The sequence below is a fragment of the Camelus ferus genome, chromosome 22 (genome assembly GCF_009834535.1).
Source record: "Camelus ferus isolate YT-003-E chromosome 22, BCGSAC_Cfer_1.0, whole genome shotgun sequence".
Lineage (NCBI taxonomy): Eukaryota > Metazoa > Chordata > Mammalia > Artiodactyla > Camelidae > Camelus > Camelus ferus.
This window is the reverse complement of record NC_045717.1, coordinates 21,105,438-21,127,710: the sequence shown is the minus strand read 5'-3', so window position 1 is coordinate 21,127,710 and position 22,273 is coordinate 21,105,438. Positions and strand designations below refer to the sequence as shown.

The window sequence follows — 22,273 nt, the reverse complement described above, 5'->3', positions numbered from 1 at the left end:
GACAGGGCGTGGGTGCAGGTACCTGTGCAAATCTCCTTCTTTGGCTTCTAAGAAGTTCACCGTGTACTTGACAGACTTGGCCATTAGGATCCGGATGTCAAATGTGTCCTGGGAGAGATCACAGCTGTGAGCTGGCTTCAGCCAGGGAGGCAGCAAGGAAGGGGAGAGCCCTGCCCCTCTTCCTCAAGTCTGGCCATGGCCTCTAGGCATTCAGCTAAAGGCAATTAGGTGGCAGCTCTCAAAATGACAACCACTCATCTGCATTGAAGACTTGGCGGTTCCACTTCTGGGTTTTAACCTACGGATAAATGTGTGCACGTACAAACTTACACACGTAATTACAGATTGCCTATAGTAGTGACACATGGGAAACCGTCAAATTAAACCAACAATGGTCCATCAATAAAAGACTGTATATGAAAAAAAAAAAAGAAGAAGAAGAGGATGTTTATGAACAGATGGGGAAAGATCTCCAAGACAAATTGTTAAGCAAGTTCACAAAAAAAGCAACTTAGAGAACACTGTGCTGACGTCCACTCCCAGCTATGATGGAGATTTTGCATCAGACTAACGCTCCTGCCAAAAACTACACAAGCTGAATAGAAATAAAGGGGGAAAACCCAGTTGTTTGAAAGCCCTGGAGAGCAACCACAGCATCCACAGCTTTGGGGCCAAGATCCTGGAGGGAGATGCTTTTTGGCCTGTGTCTTTGCTCCTGGGGTGGGGCCTTTCAGCGGCCTCCCTGGGTGGGGAAAGCAAAATGGGGGCTCAGGGTTATCAGGAAGGCAGCTAGGACCAAGGGGCCAAAATGCTAAAGAAAAGGGAGATGTGGAAATACAAGGCGGACGTTCTACACGTGCCATTTGCCAGTTCCTGAGCTGCACGTGGGATGGGAGTTAGGGAAACCAAGCAGAAAGCCACTTCTATGCGATTAAAAAACTAAAGAAGGTTCAGCAGCACACTGGTGCTGGGAGGCTGGTACCGCTGAAGACTATGCCCTAAAGCAGCGGTTCTCAAAATGTGGTCCTTTCCAGAACACCCTCAAGGTCAAAACTAGTTTCACAGTAACATGAGATGTTTTCTGCCCTTTTCGTTTATTTATTCACCTGTGATATTACAGGAATCCAACTGTCTTCTATTAAGCTAGACGTTCAAGAGATTTGCAAATTAAAAATGATGCTATTCTTGCTGAAAAGTTTTGGAAAATAGTTTTCTTTTTAAAAATATTTATGTTAAAATGTAATGGGTTTATTATCTTTAAATTACCTGTAAATGTATATTTTTAAATTTCTTGGGTTTAGTTTTTAATACCAATAGATATTGATGGTGTATCAATCAATATAACGCACATGAACAAAAGTTCTTTGGGATCCTACATGTTCAAGAATGTAAAGGGGTCCTGAGACCAAAATGTTTGAGAACCACTGCCTTACAGGGAAGCCAGGAAATACACCAGCCAAGCAGAGTCTGAAATGCAGCCTCCAAATATCTCAAATGCCTCATTGGACCAACGTGATCTGTCCTTATGGCTAATTGCCTGAAGAAACACAAATCCCTGGAAAGAAAAACAACATTCAGGGCCTCTATAATTTTTCATCCTGGTATTCAATGACCAGGCACACCAAGAAACAGGACCCAAGAGCCAAAACCAAGAATAAAGAACAGAAATACACTTAGCGCTTATCCAGATACTAAAAGTGATCCGAGACTTATAATTAGTATGTTCAAGAAAAAAGGTGAAAAGATTTCACAGAGAACTGAAAAAAAAAAAAAGCAAAATGAAATTCTAGAACTGAAATTAAGAATTAGAAAATTGGAGGTGGGTATTGAATGAAGGCAGTCAAGAAGTACTACAAACTTCTAGTTATAAATACTAGGGATGTAATGTACAACCTGATGAATGTAATTAACCCTGCTGTGTATTATATATGAAAGTTGGTAGAGTAAATCCTAAGAGTTCTCATCGCAAAACATTTTTTTCAAAAAAAAAATTCTGATTAGACATAGCAAAGAGGATTGGAATTAAGAGATCAGGAGAAAACATGAAAATTATGCAATTGGGAGGAAAAAGGACAAAACATACAGAAAAGAGTATAAGAATCATCTGAGACGTGGTGAAAAGGTCTAATGTGCACATAATCAGAATCCCAAAGGAAGAAAGAAAACGGGGCGGAGGTACTGTTTAAAGAGATGCTGCCCTAGAGCCTCACGGAACTAGTGAAAGACAATCGAGAGGGGGAAGCCAGTAATACATACTTCAGTAAAACAGAAGATGGAAAGAACAGAGTTAAAAGGAAACAACACTCAGGATAAATAGAAAAATAGCAAGATGCTAGACTTATAGCCATAAAGACCAGTAATTACATTAAACATAAATGGTCTACATATTCTAATTAAAAGATAAAAAACTGTCAATCTGGTTAAAAAACAAAATCCAAATATATGCTGTTTACATGAGATAAACCTTAAGTAGTAAGGTCATAAAAAGGCTGAAAGTAGAAGGATGGAAAAATATGCATCACACAAAGATTAACTGAAGAAAAGCTAAAGGAGATAAAATGCTATCAGAAAAAAACAGACTTTAAGGAAAGAAGTACTACTAGAGATAAAAAATAGACACTTTTGCTAGGGACAAAAGGCTCAATCCAACAGGAAGATATAAAAATAATCCTAAAACGGTACGCATCTAGTAACATAATGTCAAAAAATACAAGGCAAAAACTATCAGAACTAAATGGAAAAATAAATCTACAATCAGCTATAGGAAAAGCAGAAAAAAAACCAGTAGAGTCAGAGAAGACTGTAAATAAATGTCACCTAAGTTACATTAACATAACAATGTACTCAAGTGATTAGTATACATTTTTCTCAAGCACACATGGAATATAAACCACATACTGGGCATAAAGCAACCCTCAACAGATTTCAAAGGACTGAAATCATGCAGTGTATGTTCTCTGAGCACAGAGACGGTGAGACAGAACAATATATTGATTATGCTTACTTCGAGAGAAGAAAAGTTTAAAAAATACACGTAGATATTTGTAAATGCACATTTAAGCATAAGGCTTCTAGAAAGGTACACAGCAAAGGCTGTCTGCCTACAGGAAAGAGAACTGTGTAGCGGGAGACAGAACTGGGGATGCTTTTCACTTTTATCCTCTTTTGGTTTTTGAACCATGGGTCTATACATCAGTTCTAAAATCTCAATGATTAAAATCAATCAAATAAAATCAGTTTACCAAGGATCAGTTCATCTAATAACAGTCCACACGTACTGCGTGCTTAACGTGTGCTTAGCACTCTACATGCGCTGCCAGTTTATTCCCAGCATCCCTGTGTGAGAGCTCCGAGCAGGGGCAGCTCAAGAGAGACCAGAGGGCGGCAGTGGCTCCCCTATCGCTGCACAGCTTGCATAAAGCCTGACAGGAAAGCCCATGCCCCGCTCCTGTCACCCCAGGGGAGGGCCGTGGCCAGTGCTAACTGCAGTAGTGCCCGTGGGGCCCCCACTCACCACCACAGGCTGCCGGAAATACTCATCCACCGCAGCACCTCGGAGGGCTGACAGGTCCACTCCATGGAAGGATGGCTGGTACCTGCAGAGAGTCCCCCCCCACCCCCAGGGCAAGGTCAGCAGCAGCAGGAGACAGGTGGGGCAGCCTGCCTTCTCACCCAGCGGGCCCTCGTCCAGCCCAAGTCTTTCAGATCCTACTGAGGATGAGGAAGGAGAGAGAGGTGGGGCCAGCCCTGAGAAGGCAGGACACCCAGGGGCACACTCACCAGAAGTTGGCCTTGGTGAACTGCTCCATGTAGAGCTGTTCATCCGTGAAGGGTGCGAGGTGGACATCACCAATGGTGGGGAACATGTTTCCTGGGAGTGGGGGCAGGGAGGGGTGCTGGCGTCAGGGTAGGACATCCAGCAGGGCCTGGCAGAGCCTCTAAAGGGCCCCAGGACCCCAACTCTAAGCCTCCCCGGCCTCTCATTCATTCATTCACTCATTCATGCGACACAGGTATGGGAGCGCCTACACTGCCTGTGGCAGCAACACCTGATGGGCAGTCTCACTAAACCTGGGTGGACAGCCGTCCGGGAGGCAGGAGGGCAGGGCAGGGTCCTCCCTCCATGCGACTCAAGGAACAGGCAGATGGGTCAGAGCCAGTGGCAAGGAGAGCCTGGGCTCAGGAGGCCCCGCCTACTCTGGGGAGGCTAGGGCCCCAAGTCACCTGGCCTCCAGATGTGGGCCTCCCTCCCTCCTTTAATTCGAGGCAGGGGGTCCCTGAGGCACTAGGAATCTGCCTTTTCAAGCCTTCCTTCAGCTGCAGCCACTGGGGTGGGGGCAGGGAGGTGCTCACTGGGCCAGAGGCCACAGGCCAGGCCGCCTGCCCAGGAGGAGCTGCGGGCCCCCTGGAGCACCACAGGCAAGTGTCCCCAGCCCTGAAGGCACCTCAAGTCGTGGCCTAGGGGGAGGGTTCCCTTTAATGTCCCCAAAGAGTTTCCTGAGATGGAAGGAAGCCACAGTCACGCGGGCTGGGGGGATAGTCAGCCCCAGGACGCAGCCGTGCAGGCAGCCTGCCCAGTGGGGCAAGTGAGCAGCTGCCCACCGGAGCCCGACTCCCGTCTGTCCTTCCGTCCCATAAGGAGGAGCCCACGGTCTCCTGGCCTGGCCCCCCAACAGGGCAGAACAGGAGGAAAGCAGGTCTCAGACAACCCTCTGGGCAGCCTGGCTTCCCACTCTCACCTGGGATGCAGGACACCTCCCAGAGCAGACCTCGAGGCCAGTCTCCCCACAGCCCGACCCTTTCCTGCCCTCCTTCGAGTGTCACCTGGCCAGGCCCTCTTGAACCAGACCCCAGTGACACAGATAGGCAAGTGTAAACAGTGACCCAGTGACCCAGAAGCACAGACTGGCAGTACAGTGACACAGACAGGAGGCCACAGACACCCTCCAATGCACAAGACGCCCCCCCCTTCCTCCCTGGCTGAGGAGCACAGGGGCCTCTCAGGCTGAGGGCAAGATCTACACTGCTAGGAGTGAAGACGACAGGTCAGCTCCTGCACCGACCACATCCCAGCTGGACACTGTCCCCCACTGGGCACTAAATGGCAGAGGCAGCCCAAAGGCTCTCTGCAGGCCTGAGGGGACCCCTCCATGCCCTGGCTGAGCAAGCTTGCCAGGTGGATGTCTGGCCTTGTTTGGGGCCCAGCCAGCTGGGGTCAGGTTGGGTGGGGAGCAGGGGTGAAGGCCTGCCACTGCTCCGGGAGCTGAATCCCAACTGTGCTCACTGGGCGGCAGGCAGGGGCTCTCCAAAGGGGCCCCAGTGGGTGCACCCTGGCCTCCAGGCCCAGGGAACCCCGCCCAGGCGGCAGTGGCCTGCGCACCGGCAGGGACACTCACCGCCAGGCCTCAGGTACTTCTTGGCGTGGAGGTAGCTCTCGAGCATGCGCTCATTGAAGAGCATGTAGCCCATGGGCTCCGAGATGATGATGTCCACCTGCTCAGGCAGCGAGACCTCCTCCACCTTCCCAGGGATGACCACGATGCGGTCGGTGAGGTTGTTACTTTTCACCAAGACCTAGGGGCAAGCGAGCCACCGGGGTCATGGGGGGTCCCCCAGGGGCAGGCCTCCATCCACACTGGGCCACCAAATTCCCCTCCACCTCCTTTGTCAGCATCCTAACTATGGCCGTGATCAGCCACGGCCCGCTAGGAGTTCACCGCGGCCCCAGCCCCCTCTCAGGGTCTTCCCTCCTGTGGCTCCCCAGCCCCTGATGTCACCATGGGGGTGAGGACAAGTAGGCTTTGCTACAGCCACCAAAGCCAAACTTGGACACACCTTCCAACCCAGTGAGTCCACTGCTCGGAATGTGCCCTACAGAAGTAATCGCGCACAGGAGAGGGGACACGTGTACGGGGCCTTTGGGGCAGCATTCACTTGTGCTGCAGAGACTGAGAAGCAGCCTAAGTGGCTATTGCAGCCTGTGCCTGCAATAGTCCATCCAGGTAAAGGGATGCTCTGTAGCAGCTAGAAAGGGTGAGAAAGATGACACCGATATATCCCAGACAGAAGAGCAAGTCACGGTGCAAGGTGGTGACTGTACGTTCACGGAGGGGCTGGCGGGGTGGATGGCCGAGGCAGCTGGGAGCCAGGGGTGGGGGACAGAAGCACCCTCACGCTTTACCCTTTGTAATTTTAGGTTTTAAACTTTGTGAATGAAGGCTTTGGTGCAAAAAAAAAGCATCAACCAACAAAATGAAATCCTGTTGTTATCTACCTGTCAAGTGGGGCTCAGAGAGGTGGGCTGCGCGCCCGCTTGCCCAGGGCCGAGATCCCACCCTGGTCACTGTGACTGCACACAGCCCCTGAAGCATGAGGCTTTCAGTCTCTGAAGACCCCAAACCGCCCCTGAGCCTGGCGGGCAACCACCAGTCATGGAAAGGAGATCACCCAGGCCTGACAAGCCCCTCCCCTGAAACCACTCAGTTTTGGGGACGAGAGACCAAAGTAGAGAGTGACATCTCCAGTCTCCCCGGATGCCGGGGTCAGGTCTCCGGGTGGCTCCCCACAGGGCTGGCCTCCCCAGGTTGGAGCAGGCCCAGAGCTGGGGGACGAAGACAGGCGGGGTTCCCAGAGGGCCACTGACCTCGGCATGCTGGGCCATGGTGCTGGCCTCCACTGCGTAGATCTTCCTTGCTCCAGCTTGGGCGGCGAAAAACGACAGGATCCCAGAGCCACAGCCAACATCAAGAACGATCTGAGGGAGGAGGGGAGGTGAGAACAAGAGGGTGAAGTGGCGGCAGTCATGATAGACCCACGTGTCACGGGCACTCACTCACTGCAGACAAACCCACTGAGTGCGCTCTGGGCCCTGCTCCCCCTTGACATGGCCAGCTGCCCACAGGCTGCGCTCTGGGAGCCCCCGGGAGCATGTGGGTGCCCCGCAGGGTTTCTATCGGAAGGTGGTAGAAGGGGACTTCCAAGGACAGCTAGGATGTGAAGACCAGTACACACTCTCAGATATGATTCAAGAAAGAAAGGTTTGGGCCATCTATGCAGCATGTGGGAACGCATGTTCACGAGGTAAGGACACCTCCGAGTCCCACAGCACAACTCCTGAGATGCAGGGCCACCCGGCCAGGCCCACAGAGCGGGCAGGAGGTGAGCAGCCCCCGACCCCAGGTCGGGCATCCCTGCAACCTTGGAGGAGCCCCAAGGAAAGCTCCTACACGGCCCCAACACTGCGGCCCACGGGCCTCTGGATCAGCCGGACCGAGGTCCTCCCCAGACACCAGCACGGAGCTGAGAGGTGTTCTTCCAGGGCCTCTGCAGCCCTCACGGGGAGGAATGGGCTGGTGGCAGCACCTCCCGGCTGCGTGCTGAGCCCCGCCTGGGGAAGCAGCCAGTGGCTCAGCTGGGGCAGGTGAGCAGTGCAATCCCTGGGACCAGCCAGTTGCCCGCTCGAGGGCTGCTGGCGCCCACGGCTCAGGCTCTTGAAGAGTCCAGGCTACTGTGTGGTAGATGGTCCCACATTCTGGATTCGTCTGGTTGTTTCCGCAGGAGTGGAATCAGGATAAGTTTTCTGGCAGTGGCATGCCCGCGCTAAAGGAGACCTGCTTGGGCTGCAGTGGCGGGCACAGGGGCAGCGGGGCACCGGTGCTGTCGGGTGGGAGGGTCTCGGGTGCCTCTCAGAGTTCCAGATGAACCAGGACATGGATCTGTGTCCCAGGAGAGCTGGAAGGGGCTTTGCTGAAGGAACGTGGGCTTCCTGGGCCACAGGTGCTGCCCCAGCACGGCCCACGCCAGCCGCGAGGGCACAGGGACGGCCCAGCATGAGCAGGACTCCTCCCAGGCTGCAGGGCTCAGGCCCTGCGCCCAGGGGCTCAGTGACCAGAGGGGATTCTCAGCAATGCTGCAGGGGTGTGACTGAGGTGCCGGACAAGGCGTTCCAGGTGGATCACATGGAAAGTCCCCAGGATATGTCCAGAAAACCACAAGCTTCTACTTGGTTAAAAAGGGAAAACAAACTCTAGGCCACAGGAAGAGCAGGGAATAAACTTTCACCTCTGAATATATAAATTCGGGACTGCTTGGTCTCTTTTTAATCGGGAGTATACAGTTGAGCCTTGAACAACTCAGAGGCTAGGGACACCAACCCCCTACCCAGTAGGAAATCCCCATATACATCTGGACAGCTGGCCCTCTATACCCAGCGGGTCCTCGTCCACAGATTCGCCAGCTGTGGGTTGTGCAGCGCTGTAGGACGCATCTACCGAAAACAGTCTGCGGATCAGTGGACCAGTGTGATTCAAACCCAGGCTGTTCAAGGGTCACTGAATGCTACTTGGTAATAGTAAGAAAATTTTAAAAGAAATTGGATAAGTAACCAGGTTACACTCTATTCATGTAACAAAAGTGCATCCTAAGACATAACATTATGTGGGGGAAAGTATTCTGCAGGAAGAGAATATAGAATACAGTCCTATTTTGTATATATATATTCAGAAAAAGATTAAATATGAAATAACCCTAAAATATATACATACTGATATACGCATGAAGAGTAATTTGTTTCTTATTCTTTTTTGGGGGGAAGGTAATTAGGCTTTTATTTACTTATTTTTTAATGGAGGTGCTGGGGATTGAACCCAGGACCTTGTGCTTGCTAGGTGTGCTCTACCACTGAGCTATTCCACTCTCCCCCGCATGGGAAATAATTTGGAAGAGACCTTTACTGTTGGCAGTGGTCGTTTTGGAGGAAAATGAAAGAGGCCTTTCGAGCCTATCTTATCCACACTGGGCTTTTACAAAAAGTAGATTTTGCTTTTGTAATCCAAAAATATTCAAGACAAAAATCAATGAGCAAAGGAAAAAAAAAATTAGAACAACCAAAGCAGTGACGCGGGCACGGAGCTGGGGGGGAAGGGAGGGTGGCAGGGCAGATGCGTGAGGCCCGGCTCACCTTGTCCTTGAAGTCTGTGTGGTTCTGCAGGATGGCGCGCTGGTAGGTGCCCGTCCGCACGTAGTCCTGCATCATGTTCTGCTGCTGGGACAGGTAGCCATAAAACTGGAACAGAGACAGACCAATGGCACAGGGCACGCGGCGCACAGATGGCCGAGGCCCTGGTGGACCCTGCGACAGGAGGGGCCCCTTCGGGTGGAGATCTCCCCGGGGAGGCCGCACCCCTCTGCCGGCCTGGACTCCATGGCCAGCTGCTCTGGGAAAGGGAGCGGGAAGCTAGAGGAGGCATCCCCCAGGAGGGACACCACCACCATCACATCACGGTGGCCAAAGGACACAGCTGGATGACGCCTTGACCTGGAAGCCACCCAGGAGAACTCAAGATATGCCACAGGCGGAGTTCTGGGATCGAGGGCTACCTGCCCCAGCTTAGGGGCCCCAAAGAAGCAGAGAAGCAGATCGAAGAGAACCCTAGAACTCAGAGCGCCAGCGGGTGAGGTGCTGCGGGGTCTCTCTGTAAGACAACAGGCGATCAGGAGGCAGCGTGGCACCTGGGCAGGGGCACAGGCTTTGGCATCAGGCAGACCTGGCTTCCCATCTTGGCTCTGTTGCAAAATAGCTGTGTGACTTGGAGCAAGTCACTTAACCTCTCTGAGCCTCAGTTTTCTCATCTGTAAAATGGGACAACAATAGCACTTACCTCCTAGAGTTGTTGGGAGGGTTCAAGTGCTTCCGTATGTGTAAAAGTGCTTGGACTAGTGCCTGGCAGGCCCTACATGTCTGGGACACCGAAACTGTGCTATCACTACTCAAAATGCCTGTGGTCCCGAGCTTCACCTGCACTCAAATCCTTCCAGCAACCCTCCTAGGCAGACACTGGCATCTCTGTTCCACAGATGAGGAAACTGAGGCCCAGTAAGGAGGAAACCTGCCCGAAGTTACTCAGCAAGTAAAGGGCAGAGCCAGGACGTGAACCCAGGTGGGCTTGCCCTGTGCTGCGCGGCCTCTGGGGGCCACCGGGGGTGGCCTGGCCCGGGCGGGACATACCCACCTGGAAATACTGCACAGCAGAGGACTCCTCCGTGCGCTCGCTGAACACGGACCGCTCCAGGGTGTGGCCCCGGCAGGTTTTCAGGATGTTATAGAAGGAACAGAAATCTGGAAGGGGGAAGCTAGGTCATGCGTGGCTGTCTCAGGGGTGGTGGTGGGGTCTGTCTAGGTGTGCACCCCGACTTTTTCACCTTGAGCACAAGTGATTTGGCAATTTCTTTCTCCCACCTCAAAAAATGTTGAAGTCTAAGGAAACGAAGAAGGGCAGCCAAGCCTGCCACTTGGTGGCTGACACGGGAAAAGGCAGGCCTCCCGCACATGTTCCGCGCGGCTGGTGGGAGGCAGGGGGGGTCCCTGGGCACTGTTTCACCAAAGGGCAGTTCCACCAAAGCCTTTAAAGGGCATGTGCCCGCCAAGCCGGTGTCAAATCCCTAGGATTCACCCCAGCAAATAACCTTAAGTCCACCCTCAGCTCACATCACTGTCCGTGGGTGGCAAGTGGACACAGGGACACCACCACCTCAGTATCCAGTAAGAGGGACTGGATGGACCCCAGAGGACACAGAGAAGCAGGTCAGAGAACCAGCTGCCAGGGGTCTGCAGAACTAGATGTTAACATGGCAAATGAACTACATTTATTAACACAGAATGATGACCACGGAACTGTATAAAGAAAAAAGGCAGAACAAAACCATGAAGCCAGATAGGGTGGTGGGTGCCAAGAGAGGGGATGGGGAGTCAGCATTTCATGGGGACAGAGTTTCTGTTTGGGAAGACGAGAAAGTTCTGGAGATGATGGTGGGGACGGCTGCACAACAGCGTGAATGTGCGTAATGCCCCTGGAGCCACACGCTTAAAGATGGTTGATGGTAAATTTTACATTATGTGTATTTTAACACAATTAATTAAAAGATAATGTCTTAACATACAGTTTGGGAAGTTACAAAAAAGTTCTGGAGATGGATGGTCGTGATGGTTGCATGATGTGAATACACTAATGCCACAGAAATGTACACTGAACAGGGTTACCATGGGGACAGCCTGCTGTGTACACTTTACCACAATTTAAAAAACTGATAGGATGGAAAGGGAAAAGAATACAAAGATGCACAGAGCAGACAAAGACTAGAGGGATTTACAACATCAGCTCTTAGCGATAACCTTGCAGGTGTTTCTGTAACTTATTTTTTTAAACACAATTTGGGTTAATTACGTACGGAAAGAAGGAAACAGAGGGTGGAGCTGGAGTGAAGGGATGCTTCCAGCGGGAGGCAGTCAGCACTCTGGCTGCCTTCTCCCCACCCGGCCTTCACCCAGCTCTGAAGCGGCACCATGTGAGGGCGGGTGGCCCTGAGGGTCTGGGCCGTGGGGAGTCCCCTCCCTCCACTGGGGGCACTGAGATGGGTACGAGGGCTCTGAGGGGCAGGCGGCCTCTCCACCCTTGGCTCTTCTGCCCCAGCCCCGGCACCGACCACCAGGCCCACTGACCGTAGCTCTGTGGGGACCAGGCCTGGTTGCTGGCCCTTCGAGGGGTCTCCAGCCCCAAACAGCTCACCACCTCCCCTGCGGACCCCTACCCGGAGCCACCAGCAGCACTCGCCTGGGGCCCCATTAGCCCTGCTCAGTGACCTTGTGGGCTCCCCAGACAGGCCTGCTTAGAACCCTCTCTGCACTTGAACAAAGCCTCCGCTGGCCCCAGGCTCTCGTCTCCCCCATCCACTGCTGTGGGAGGGCTGTGCCCTGGGCCCCTCCTCACAGCCTCCTCCCGGGGGGAGGGTGTGGCCGGGAGGACAGGACAGGTCTCTCTGAGGAGGGGACACATGAGCTGAGCCCAGAAGGACCCCATGGAGCCGGCAAGGTCTGGGGTGGAGCGTCCAGGCACGAGGACGTACTCTCTCCACGGACACAGTTCTATGTGGGAATTTGATTTGTGATGTCAGTGGAGTATCTGCCGGGTCAGATGGACAGGCTAGGATTTAACCGGGCTCCGGGCGTGCCGCGTGCAGCTGGGACGGAAGGGACACGTACCACTGGGTGTGGCGAACTGGATGAGGACACTGTTGCAGCCCAGGGTGATGATGAAAGACTGCTTGCCCACACGGCTGCATTCCGTCTCACGGGACACCGAGCACTTGAACACGCAGACATCTTCGTCTATGAGAGGAGGGAGGCAGGCTTGAGCCGACAGGTCCCTGGCCAGCTCAGCAAGGCTCCCTGTTGGCTGCCTTTGTTCAAGTCCTGCCCCCGCCACCCTCGCCCTCCCTGCTCACAGCCCCCCAGATTCCTCCAGGTGACGCAGAAGGGCTGGGGAACGAAGGCCCAACTCCTGCAGCTGGGCCTGGGGGGCCCCACTGGGTTCCTGTGACCCTCTGACCCCGCCAGACTTACCCTGTTCTCACTGGTGTCTCCCCAACTCAGTTTCCACTGAGCAACTCGGGCTCTGGCACCAGGACCTGCTCCACGAGGGAACGTCCTGGCAGAGGTGCCCCCGGCCCCACAGTGCCTGGCAGCCCCCACCTCAGCCCTGGTCACCCTATGGACAGCTGTCCTCTCCCACTGGACGGGCTGCATCCTGTGTCCCCGCTGGGGATGCTGATCAGCTACCAGCTGGTCCTCAGCACCGCCGGACAGGCAGGGCCCAAGGCAGCACCTGCATTCACCAGCCCTTCAATGCCACATAGGGGTATCGTCGGCCTTCAGAGCTGAGCGGGAGTGAGTGGGGACAAGAAAGAGGTACTGAGCGGCACCTCTGCCTCCTCCAGCTGAGCCCTCTCCTTCTTGCCAATCCTGTGAGTGTGGCCACAGAAGCTGGAAAGCCAGGCCGGCATCCAGGCCTTGCCCACGTCACTGAGAGAGTCCCCGGGGCTCTCATTTGTCAAGTGGCACTAATGATGGGGCAGGCGCAGGGCCCAGCAGACAAATGCAGGAAGCACTGCCTCCCCGTCCTGCCTCTACCACTGATACCAATCACTCACTCAACAAGCAGGGGGGGCCCACCGCAGGGGAACCATGAACTGTAGCATCACCAGGAACAGGACAAACCGAGTTGACATTGTGGCCCAGATGTGGGGCGGTAGGACGGACACCTTGGTCAAATCACGAGGGGACCACAGACAGTACCTGATCACGGGGCAGTCTGCAAGACAACCTCCCCGATCACCTCCAAACGGCCAAAGTCAGGAAAGATAATAATTGCTGGGAACAATTCTAGAGTGAAGGAGACTAAAGAGGCATGACCGTCAAATGCCAGGTGTGATCCTGGACTGTGGCCTAATGAAAACCGTTCAAAAGCTACAAAGGACAACTGGGGAAACGTGTGAACTGCAGGTGCTACAACTTAAAATGATCTGGATGGGACAACAGCATTACTCTGGAGAATGCCCGTATTACTCAAAGACGCATATGGAAGTAGAGTGAATCCCTGTGATGTCTGCAACTTGCTTTTGACTAGCTCATCAAATACACAGCAACAACAAAATATATTTACAGAGAAGCATGAGTACAAATGTGACAAAATGTTCCCAATTGCCCCATGACAGCCAAAACAATTTTGAAAAAGAACAAAGCTGGAAGACTCACACTCCCTGATCTCAAAACTTACTATCAAGGTACAATAATCAAAACAGGATAGTACCGGCAAATGGAGAGACGTATAGATCATTTATAGTCAGTTGATTTTTAACAAAGGTGCCAAGAACATTCAAGGGGGAGAAAATAGTCTCTTCAACAAATGGTGCTGGGACAACTGGGTCTCTCTGAGCAAAAGAATGAGGCTAGACCCCTACCTCACACCATATACAAAACCAGACTCAAAGGGATCAGTGACCTAAATATAAGAGCAAAAAGTATAAAATGCCTAGAAGAAATTCACAACAGAGGGAGTAAATCTCTAAGACCTTGGATTTGGCAGTGGATTCCTAGATATGACACCAAAAGCAAGAGTATCTAAAGAAAAACTATATAAACTGGCTTTCATCAAAAGCTTTTTATATTGTTGGACAGTATCAAAAAAGTGAAAAGACAATCTACAGAATGGGAGAAAATATTTACAAGTCATATACCTGATAAGGACCTATTGTCCAGAATATATAAAGAACTCTTAACAAAAAGATATTCCAACTCAAAAATGGGCAAAAGACTTGAAGAGATGTTTCTACAAAGATATGCAAATAGCCAGCACATGAAAAGATGCTTGCCATCATTAGTCATTAGGGAAATGCAAATCAAAACCACAGTTAGATGCCTAGCAGGATGGCTATAATTTAAAACAAGAAAGGAGAAAACAACAAATGTTGGCGAGAAATTGAAACCCTCATAACCTTACTGGCGGGAACTTAAAATGGTACAGCCGCTGTGGAAAACGGTTCAGCGGTTCTTCAAAAAGTTAAACACAGAATTACCACTTGACTCAGCAATCCCACTCCTAGGTACAAACCCAAAAAAACTGAAAGGAGGTATTCAAACGAATACTTGTATGCAAATACTCGAAGTGGGACCCCTCACAAGAGCCCAAAAGTAGAAACAATTCAGATGTCCATCAACTAATGACTGGATAAACAAAATATGGTCCATCCATACAACGGAGTATTATTCGGCCATAAAAAGAAATGAAGTCCTGACACACGCCACCACAGGGATGAACATGCTAAGTGACGGGGGCAAGGCACAGGAGTCACAGGGGTACAATCCCATTTGTATGGAATATCCAGAACCAGTAAATCCACAAAGCAAACTGGTGACTCCCAGGGGCTGAGGGCAGGAGAATGGGGAACCACGGTTTAATGGATACAAAGTTTTTTTTTGGATGATAAAAATGTTTTGGAAATAGAGATGATGGTTACCTGCACAGTGCATGTACTAAACGCCACTAAATTGTATGCTTCAAAGTAGTTTGTTTTATGTTATGTGAATTTTACCTCAATAGAAAAAGAAAAATGTCCGCAGTGGGTGAATCTCAGCATGAAGGGTGATTGCTGGGCCCCCTGGTCTCCCCTCGTGTAGTCTCAGTCCTAAGCCTGGAGGAGAGCCCCTGGGGCCCCAGCCTGGGTTCTGCCAGATGGCCTCACACCTCAGGAGCCAGTGCCACCTTCCTGGGGTGGGGGAAGCAGGGCACAGCCAGCCTCCTGACAGCAGGCAAGAGGGAAAACCATAGTGGCAGGCCAGCCCCAGGCTCACAGCCACGCCACACCCACAGGGGACCCAAGACAGGATGCTCCCAAGCCCAGCTATAAGTGGGTCTCAGGAAGGGACCCCAAACCTTGAGGTGGTACCCGGGCCCACTCTTGGGCCAGGAAAGAGCCGATCTGTTGGTTGCTCTTGTGTGGCAGCGAGAAGACCAGGGATGGCCTGTTTACAGAGCAGCCTGGCAACCTGACCAGTTGCCCTAGGCACCCCCTGCAACCTGGCGCCAGGCAGGCGACCACAAGGACCTGTGGCCAAGCGAAGCTTGGCTGCATCCAGAGGGCCCAGGCTTGGGCCAGGGAAGCTGGGGCTGGAGGCCACTTGACCTGTCCCATCACGGGTGGGACAACCAAAGCCCAAGGAGCCAGAGTTTTGTATGTCACAGCTATACCCTCAGGGGCCAGTCCCTGGCACACAGGAGGTGCTTGGTGAATACTTGACAAACCACAAGAAAGCTGGACCAGGCTCCTACCCCTTTTAAAAGCCTCAGAAGTCCAAGCTCTGGCACTGGCAGTCAAGGACCCACATTCATCAGCCCCTCCTCTCTCCAGCCCTTTCCCATGGCCACACTCAACGGGCAGGTCCTCAGTGGGCAGGGCTCTGGGCCTTTGCACATGCTGCTCCCCCTCTTCCCTCCCCCACCACCCCTGCCAGCTGATTGCTGCACCTGGGGCTCAGGCTTGCCAGGTGGAGCAGCGCTGGCAGGCACAGCCTGACTCCTGTCCCCCCCCAGGAGGCAGAGAGCTTCCCCTACCACCACTCCCAGTGAAAGGGCCCAGAGCCCACGGGGCCTGGACTCAGGAATGGCGCAGCCCTGTCCATCAGGCAAGCTCCTAGCAGACTCAAAGGCTGGCACCATCCTCTCAAGTCCCCCCTTTATCAGCGGGTGAGCATGGAAGAGGCAGAATTGGTCTCTGAGCTCTGCCTCCAGAAACCAATCCAGAAAGTACCACCTGTCACCTCGGCCGGTGGATTAGGGGGCTGCGTGCACAGGGCCTGGAGAGGCGGGGGGCAGGAAGCAGGACAGGGGCTGGCAGGCTGGCATGACGCTGTAACTGTGGCAACCACGAAGGGGGCTGCGGGCGGGAGGCAGTGCTGGTGCTGCTCCTCCCAGCAGTGATGGGGCAGGCCCACTGGCTGAACGGGGCAGCGAAAGGGAAACAAGCTTGGCCGGAGGAGTGTTAGTCACGCCACAGCCACCGCAAAGGTGTCTGCCCTGCTCCTGGACGCGGCCTGACACCGGGGGCGGGCCTGCGCATCTGTCCTGCGGAAGCTCTGGGGCCAGAGGACGAGTGGCCAGAATAGCCAGGGACAACTCCACAGGGTCAGCAGCACTCAGGGTGAGTGGGAGCAGCGGGGTGAGTAGAAAACCACCCCATCCGTCTTGCTCCCAGGGGAGCAAGGCCCCTGAGCATCCAAGTTAGGAACACGGAGTTTCCACGGGCAGCCAGGCCCAGCACCACCCTGCTGAGACTGGGATGGGGCTGGGAGGTCAGATCGTGAGGAACAACCTCCCAGGGCCAGGCCCTGTTCCTGCGCTTCCCACGCAGCCCTCACGGCACCCTGTGCTACATCTACCGTCACTGCCCACATTGGCTCAGATGAGCAAAGGCGCTCAGACAGGTTAGGCATCTCGCGCAAGGCCACACAGTGAGTGGCCGAGTGGCCAAGTAGATGGGCCCCAGGTCTGCGCTCCCAGCCAGTGTGCACACAGCCTCTCAGTGCTCCCTGGAGCAGGCAGCGGCCAACTTGATCTGTCAAGGACCAGACAGTAAATATTTTCAGCTTTTTGGGACATTTAATCTCTGCTGCTGTCCTCAGCTCCACCACAGACTATGTAAAGGAGCGTGGCTATGCACCCATAAAACTTAATTACAGACTCGGCAGTGGAGTGAGCGGAGACACCCTCCCTGTCCCAGAGCGGGTGAGGACAGCCGGGGGGCCAGACAGATGAGGATCCCCAGATGACAGGCACTGCGCCAGGGGAACCGGGGTACTGTGGGAGGCTCGAGATGGCACCTGCCCCAGCCAGGGAAAGAGGCTGGGAACAAATTCTCCAGCAAAAGGAAACAGCACATGGGAAAGCAGAAGAGGGGGGCTGTGATATGGTAATTCATAATAAACATATATTTTGTTCCTGTTCCTGGCACAGAGCTCCTAAAACTTGGAATTTCCCAAGTGGTAAGAAGGATAAAGGTGTCTTTTATGATTCACGTAAGCCCCTTTCAACCGCTCCGGGGTACGTGACTTTTAGAAAGCCCCTAGGGATGGGGCTGGTTGCCAGGGGGACCAATCAAGTAATCAGAGGGTTGGAACTTTCAGTCCCCCTCTCCTCAGTCTCCAAATCCCAATGATTTAATCAGTCATGCCTGCATAATGAAGCCTCCATAGAACCCCAAAAGGACAGAGTTCGGGAGAGCTTCTGCGTTGGTGAACATGTTGGGGTGCCGGGAGGGTGGCACGCCCGACGAGGGCACAGCTGCCCTGCACTGCTTCCCACGCACCTTGCCCTACACACCTCTCAATCTGGCTGTTCCTGAGTTGTATACTCTTATATTAACCAGTAATCTAGGAAGGAAATTGTTTTCCTGAGTTTTGTGAATTGCTGCAGCAAATTAATCGAACTGAACTTGCGATTGGCATCTGAAGCGGGGTGTGTACAGCCTAGTGGGGCTGAGCCCTCAACCTCTGGGATCTGACACCACTTCCAGGTAGACAGTGCCAGAGAACTGCTTGGTGTGCGGGGACACTCCCCAACACCTGGTGATCGTAAGTGCTCAGTGTGAGTCCTGAGAGCAGGCGACACACACAGGAGCAGTGTTTTTCCTTGTAGGAGCCCAGCAGGGAGAATGGGGGTGACTGGGACAGCATGGCTGTGGCCCAGGGAGGTTGCAGAGATAGACTCCCAGGCAAGATAGGCGATTTGTAGGAAGGCTATGGAGGAGCTCAGAGGGACCTGCGGCTCAGGAGTCTGGCTGCCCCCACAGCCAGGGGCAGCACCAGAGGGACCACGTGCTGGAGAGGGCCAGGGCTGCAGGAGCAGGAGAAGAGGGAGGCTGGGAAGCAGGTGGCTGCTCCCTGCCCAGCACTGCGCCAACCTGGATGCCCCTCCTTGTTGGCTCTCTGGACAGCATCACGGGGACCCAGGACAACAGAACCTGGGGGATGCTGAGGCACAGAGGCTCCCTGCTCGCCACCCTCATTCCTGAGCCTAAACCAGGCCCTGGCACCCAGGAGGGCTTCGAAAGAGCTGGCGGCCTCAAGGAGAGGCAGATAAACTCTCTTGGGGACACTCACCAGATGACCTAGGGGACATGCCAACCTCCAGCCATCTCCCAGTCACAGCATCTAATGCAGTGATTTGCTGTACTCTCTCCTCTCTCTCCACCACTTGCAACTCTCCAGTTTCCTAGAAGCTTCTAGAACAAGCCCAAACTCCTTATGGGGCTCACAAGCCCCTTGACACGTGTCCCCCATCCCCAGCTTCCCATCGAGCCATGCTGACCTCACCAGCCTCCAGACCAGGGGCAGGACTTCTGTCCAGCCTCCGTGCTCCTCTGACCCTCCCTGGCATTCCTGCTCTCTTCCCCCGAGTCCCTGCCACCTCCTCCAAGGTTCTCCAGCACTTCCTGGATGAGCCCCGACTGCAGGGTGGCTCCTTATTTAACAGCCGCCTTGCACAGACCCAGGGCTCTGCACGTGGGTGGCCCAGCACCCAGCACCTGGGGATGCCGACCTGCACATCACCCCCAGGGCCTGGCATCAGGGAGGCTGGGCCCCTTCCCTGCGTGCAGGAGGCAGCTGGAGAGGGGGTCCTGGTGCCCGAGCCCTAATGGCGTGCGTGGCCTGGAGAAGGTCACTTAACTACTGAAAGCCGCTGGGCACTGGGTGGCCCCACGGTGACTACTGTGCTCTTTCCCTCTCCCCTCTGCTCTGGAACAAGCAGGGGGTCCTCGGGCCCTTCAGGCTGGACAGATCCAAAGTGTAAGATGAGGAACTTTGCCTCCCAGAGGACAGAGAGGTGGAACGCAAGATAACAAAGCAGCCACCAGCTCAGGGGGAAGAAGCGCGCGCGCGCACGCACACGCACACGCACACACACGCACAGAGGGCCACATTTCAAGTCCCTGCCTCTCTAGCGGGAAAACTATTACAACCACAAATGTGGAATAATTAAAGCTATTTATCTTGGCTGACTTGGGGGCGGGGGAGAATGCTCGTTCAAATGTGAGGTCTTTTATTAAATCGCCTCATACTGCCAAATAAAACACAGGTTGTTCACCTTCCAGAGGAAAATATTCCACAGGAGAGGAGAGCGGGGTGAGGAGGAGGACGAGGTGTGGAAAAATCAAGGTGTTCCCCTCGGCCCACCCGCCGGCAGCCCTCTGCTCAGGCCATCGGCTCACTGGCGGCCCTCCCTGCAAGCGTGGTGCCAAGTGTGGGCACCAGCAGTGAACAGGCTGGCCAGGCCCGGCCTTCCTGCGCTCCCAGGCGCCACAGGGAGGCAGCCGGCACCAGGGAGAAGACAGGGCAAGCCGGGCTGGAGGGAGCTTTGGGGTCGGCTACACGGGTTGCCTGGTGCAATCCGGACCATAGGCTGCCTTGGGGAGGTGGCAAGCCAGGCCCTGTAGGACGCAGGGCTCACCTTCCTCCAAGGGCCTCCTGTCTCCCAGAGGCCCCAGGTCCCAATGCCCTGGCAGCAGGAACCGGGTTTCCAAACTGTGAGCATCAGGAGCTTCCCTCTGTCCCCGGTGGCATGGCCCCCAGTGTCCAGGTGAGGGGAGAGACCCTTCCCCGCTCATCCAGCAGGAAAGGCCGAGAGGGCAGTGGTTAAAATGATGGGCATCAAGGAAGACCCGGGATCAGTGCCAAACATGCTGCCCTCCAGATGTGTGGCTGCGGGCCTCAGTTTCCTCCTCTGTCCAATGGTGATCACGGCACAGCCCACCACCTGCCTTCATCCCCAACCTCGGAAGCCCCATCTGTGACATGTGGATAAAATGAAGGTAAAACCCTCCCTGCAGTGAGAATTCCCTGAGATAGTGGAGGTAGTAGTAAGGTACCAAGTACTTAATAATCGGGAGCAGCCATTGTTACGGTCTCAGAAGAGAATCCTGCCCCAGGAATCCTAACCCAGCCTGGCTCCCTCTCCGCTGTAACCTAAGCCGGCTCCTCCAGTGCTGTCCTCGGAGACGCTCCGAGCAGCTGCTGCCACACTGCCCAGTCCTGGGGTATTTGAGGACCATGAGGTCACCCTGGGCCCCTCTGGCTTGGCCCTGTCCCGGGTGAATCCCAGACCGGCACCCCTCCCCGAGCACCCAGAGCTCCCGGCACACTGCGGTAGCCCCGGTCTGGGCATCTCTTCCCAGGGCGATCTCTTTGAGACTTCCAACCCAGAAGTGCCCTTGCGGGGCCTTAGTCTATAGCTCTGCTTATAAATGTCTGGAAAGATACACCAGGATACAGGACTGCTCAAAGCAGCAGAAAAGCCTAAATATCCACTGAATGAGTGAATGAAGGTATAGCCGATGAAAAGACATAGATCTCAACCTGGGGACGCTGCCGTGTTAAGACGACTGAGCCGCACTGTCAGGGGCAGACGGTGTAAACCTGAGAGGCGGGGAGCCGGGAGGGGAGGGCCAGGCGCACTGCGTGCCTGGGGCTTGTCTACAAAGAAATACTGAAATGACTTCAGGGGCCGTGTCTGGAAAGGAGGCGTGCTCTTCAGTGGGCACCCCCTCTCCATTGTTTCAACGTGGAGAACCTTGAGCATAGTGGGTTCCTGCGAAGATTTATGCCCGCAAGCCTGTATGCGCCTGAAAAACCGGGCAGGAAAGTCACGCCAGAAGGCAGCGTGGGGGACAGGCCCGGAGCGGGAGGGAGGAAGAGATGGACTTTTCATGTCACACCCTCCTCAGCAGTTTGAATTTCTACCCTGTTCCCCAAAGATAACCCGACCAAAGGCAATCGTGACAGCAGGGGAGGCCTGGCACCCACTCAAGCGGTCTGGGCCCCCTGGGCCCTCTCGGGAGTGAGCAGGGCTGACTAAGAGCCCCGCTCAGACCCTGCTCAGACCCGGCTCCCGAACTGGTCCTGAGCGAACCCTCCCCTTGTCAAGTCCATGGCTTCTCAGCTGGTGACTGTCTCTCCCAGAGCAGGCCAGCACCCAAGCCACCCCCCTCAGTGGGTGTGACGGAGGATGGGCCGCTGGTGGGGCCAGGCCAGGGGACTGGGCCACTGGAGACTTGGGTTTCTTTAAGACCAAGGCAGTCCCTCTCCCCCGGCCAGGGAAGCCACACAGTGAGGTGCAGTTCCCAGAACTCCGGCTCTGGAGTTCGTTAGACCCAGGTTTGAAACCCGGGCTCTGCCACCTGGACCCCCACCTCCCACGGCCACAAGCCTCAGCTTTCAGGTCTAGAAAAATAAAATAATAACGCATCGCTCAACACTGGCATAAGGACTGACATACCCTGTGCCCAGCCCAAGACTCACAGGCATATAGCAGGTGTTCTGAGCACAAAGCACACGTCTCAGGCCCTATGTCCCCAAGGTACTCTGGCCAGAGGCAGAGATTGGAGGTGTCCCAGAGAGAATTCTGGTCACAAGGCCATGCTGGGCTCAAGACTAGACATCGGGCTCCCAGACCAGGCTCCGCACAGGCCTCTCAGACACAGAAGCAGTCACCTGGCTGAGGCTGAGGGCACCAGCTGCATACCGTGCTAGGGAAGGTCTTTTTATTTTAGGTTTCAAAGGGTCCAGGCTGGGTCTTCAGGCTACATCAAAGGGCCCCTCGTGAAGGCTAACCACCAGGGCCAGCTGAACGTGAGGCTACCTCCCGGGGAGGGGACAAGACAGGGGGTCCTTTGCTCTGCGGGCAACATTTAAATTCTTAATGTGGGGGTGGAAGCTCGTGGTGTTTGCTGTATTATCCCTTATTCCTTGGAAAATATTTCACAATAACAGCAGCCCACCCCTTGGCTGGCAGGCTGACCACAGCCTGAAGGGCCCCCACGCCAGAGACACCCAAACTTCCTAAGTCAGCACTGGCTTCAGCGCTTCAGGGGCCAGAGAGGGGGCGTCAGC

At 54.2% G+C, this 22,273-nt stretch overlaps 1 protein-coding gene across 2 annotated transcripts in view; it reads right to left on the bottom strand.

Annotated features, from left to right (window-relative positions):
* The window catches only part of CARM1 (coactivator associated arginine methyltransferase 1), a 37,687-nt gene that overhangs the window by 3,117 nt on the left and 12,297 nt on the right, over positions 1 to 22,273 (bottom strand). For both annotated transcript variants that reach the window (XM_032465660.1, XM_032465659.1), the window contains exons 2-9: positions 12,038 to 12,163; positions 10,011 to 10,117; positions 8,960 to 9,064; positions 6,644 to 6,754; positions 5,397 to 5,574; positions 3,781 to 3,871; positions 3,515 to 3,596; positions 23 to 108 (exon numbers count right to left, since the gene is read on the bottom strand). In XM_032465660.1, coding sequence (XP_032321551.1) covers positions 23 to 108; positions 3,515 to 3,596; positions 3,781 to 3,871; positions 5,397 to 5,574; positions 6,644 to 6,754; positions 8,960 to 9,064; positions 10,011 to 10,117; positions 12,038 to 12,163 — 886 coding nt within the window. The remainder of the gene's footprint in view (positions 1 to 22; positions 109 to 3,514; positions 3,597 to 3,780; positions 3,872 to 5,396; positions 5,575 to 6,643; positions 6,755 to 8,959; positions 9,065 to 10,010; positions 10,118 to 12,037; positions 12,164 to 22,273) is intronic.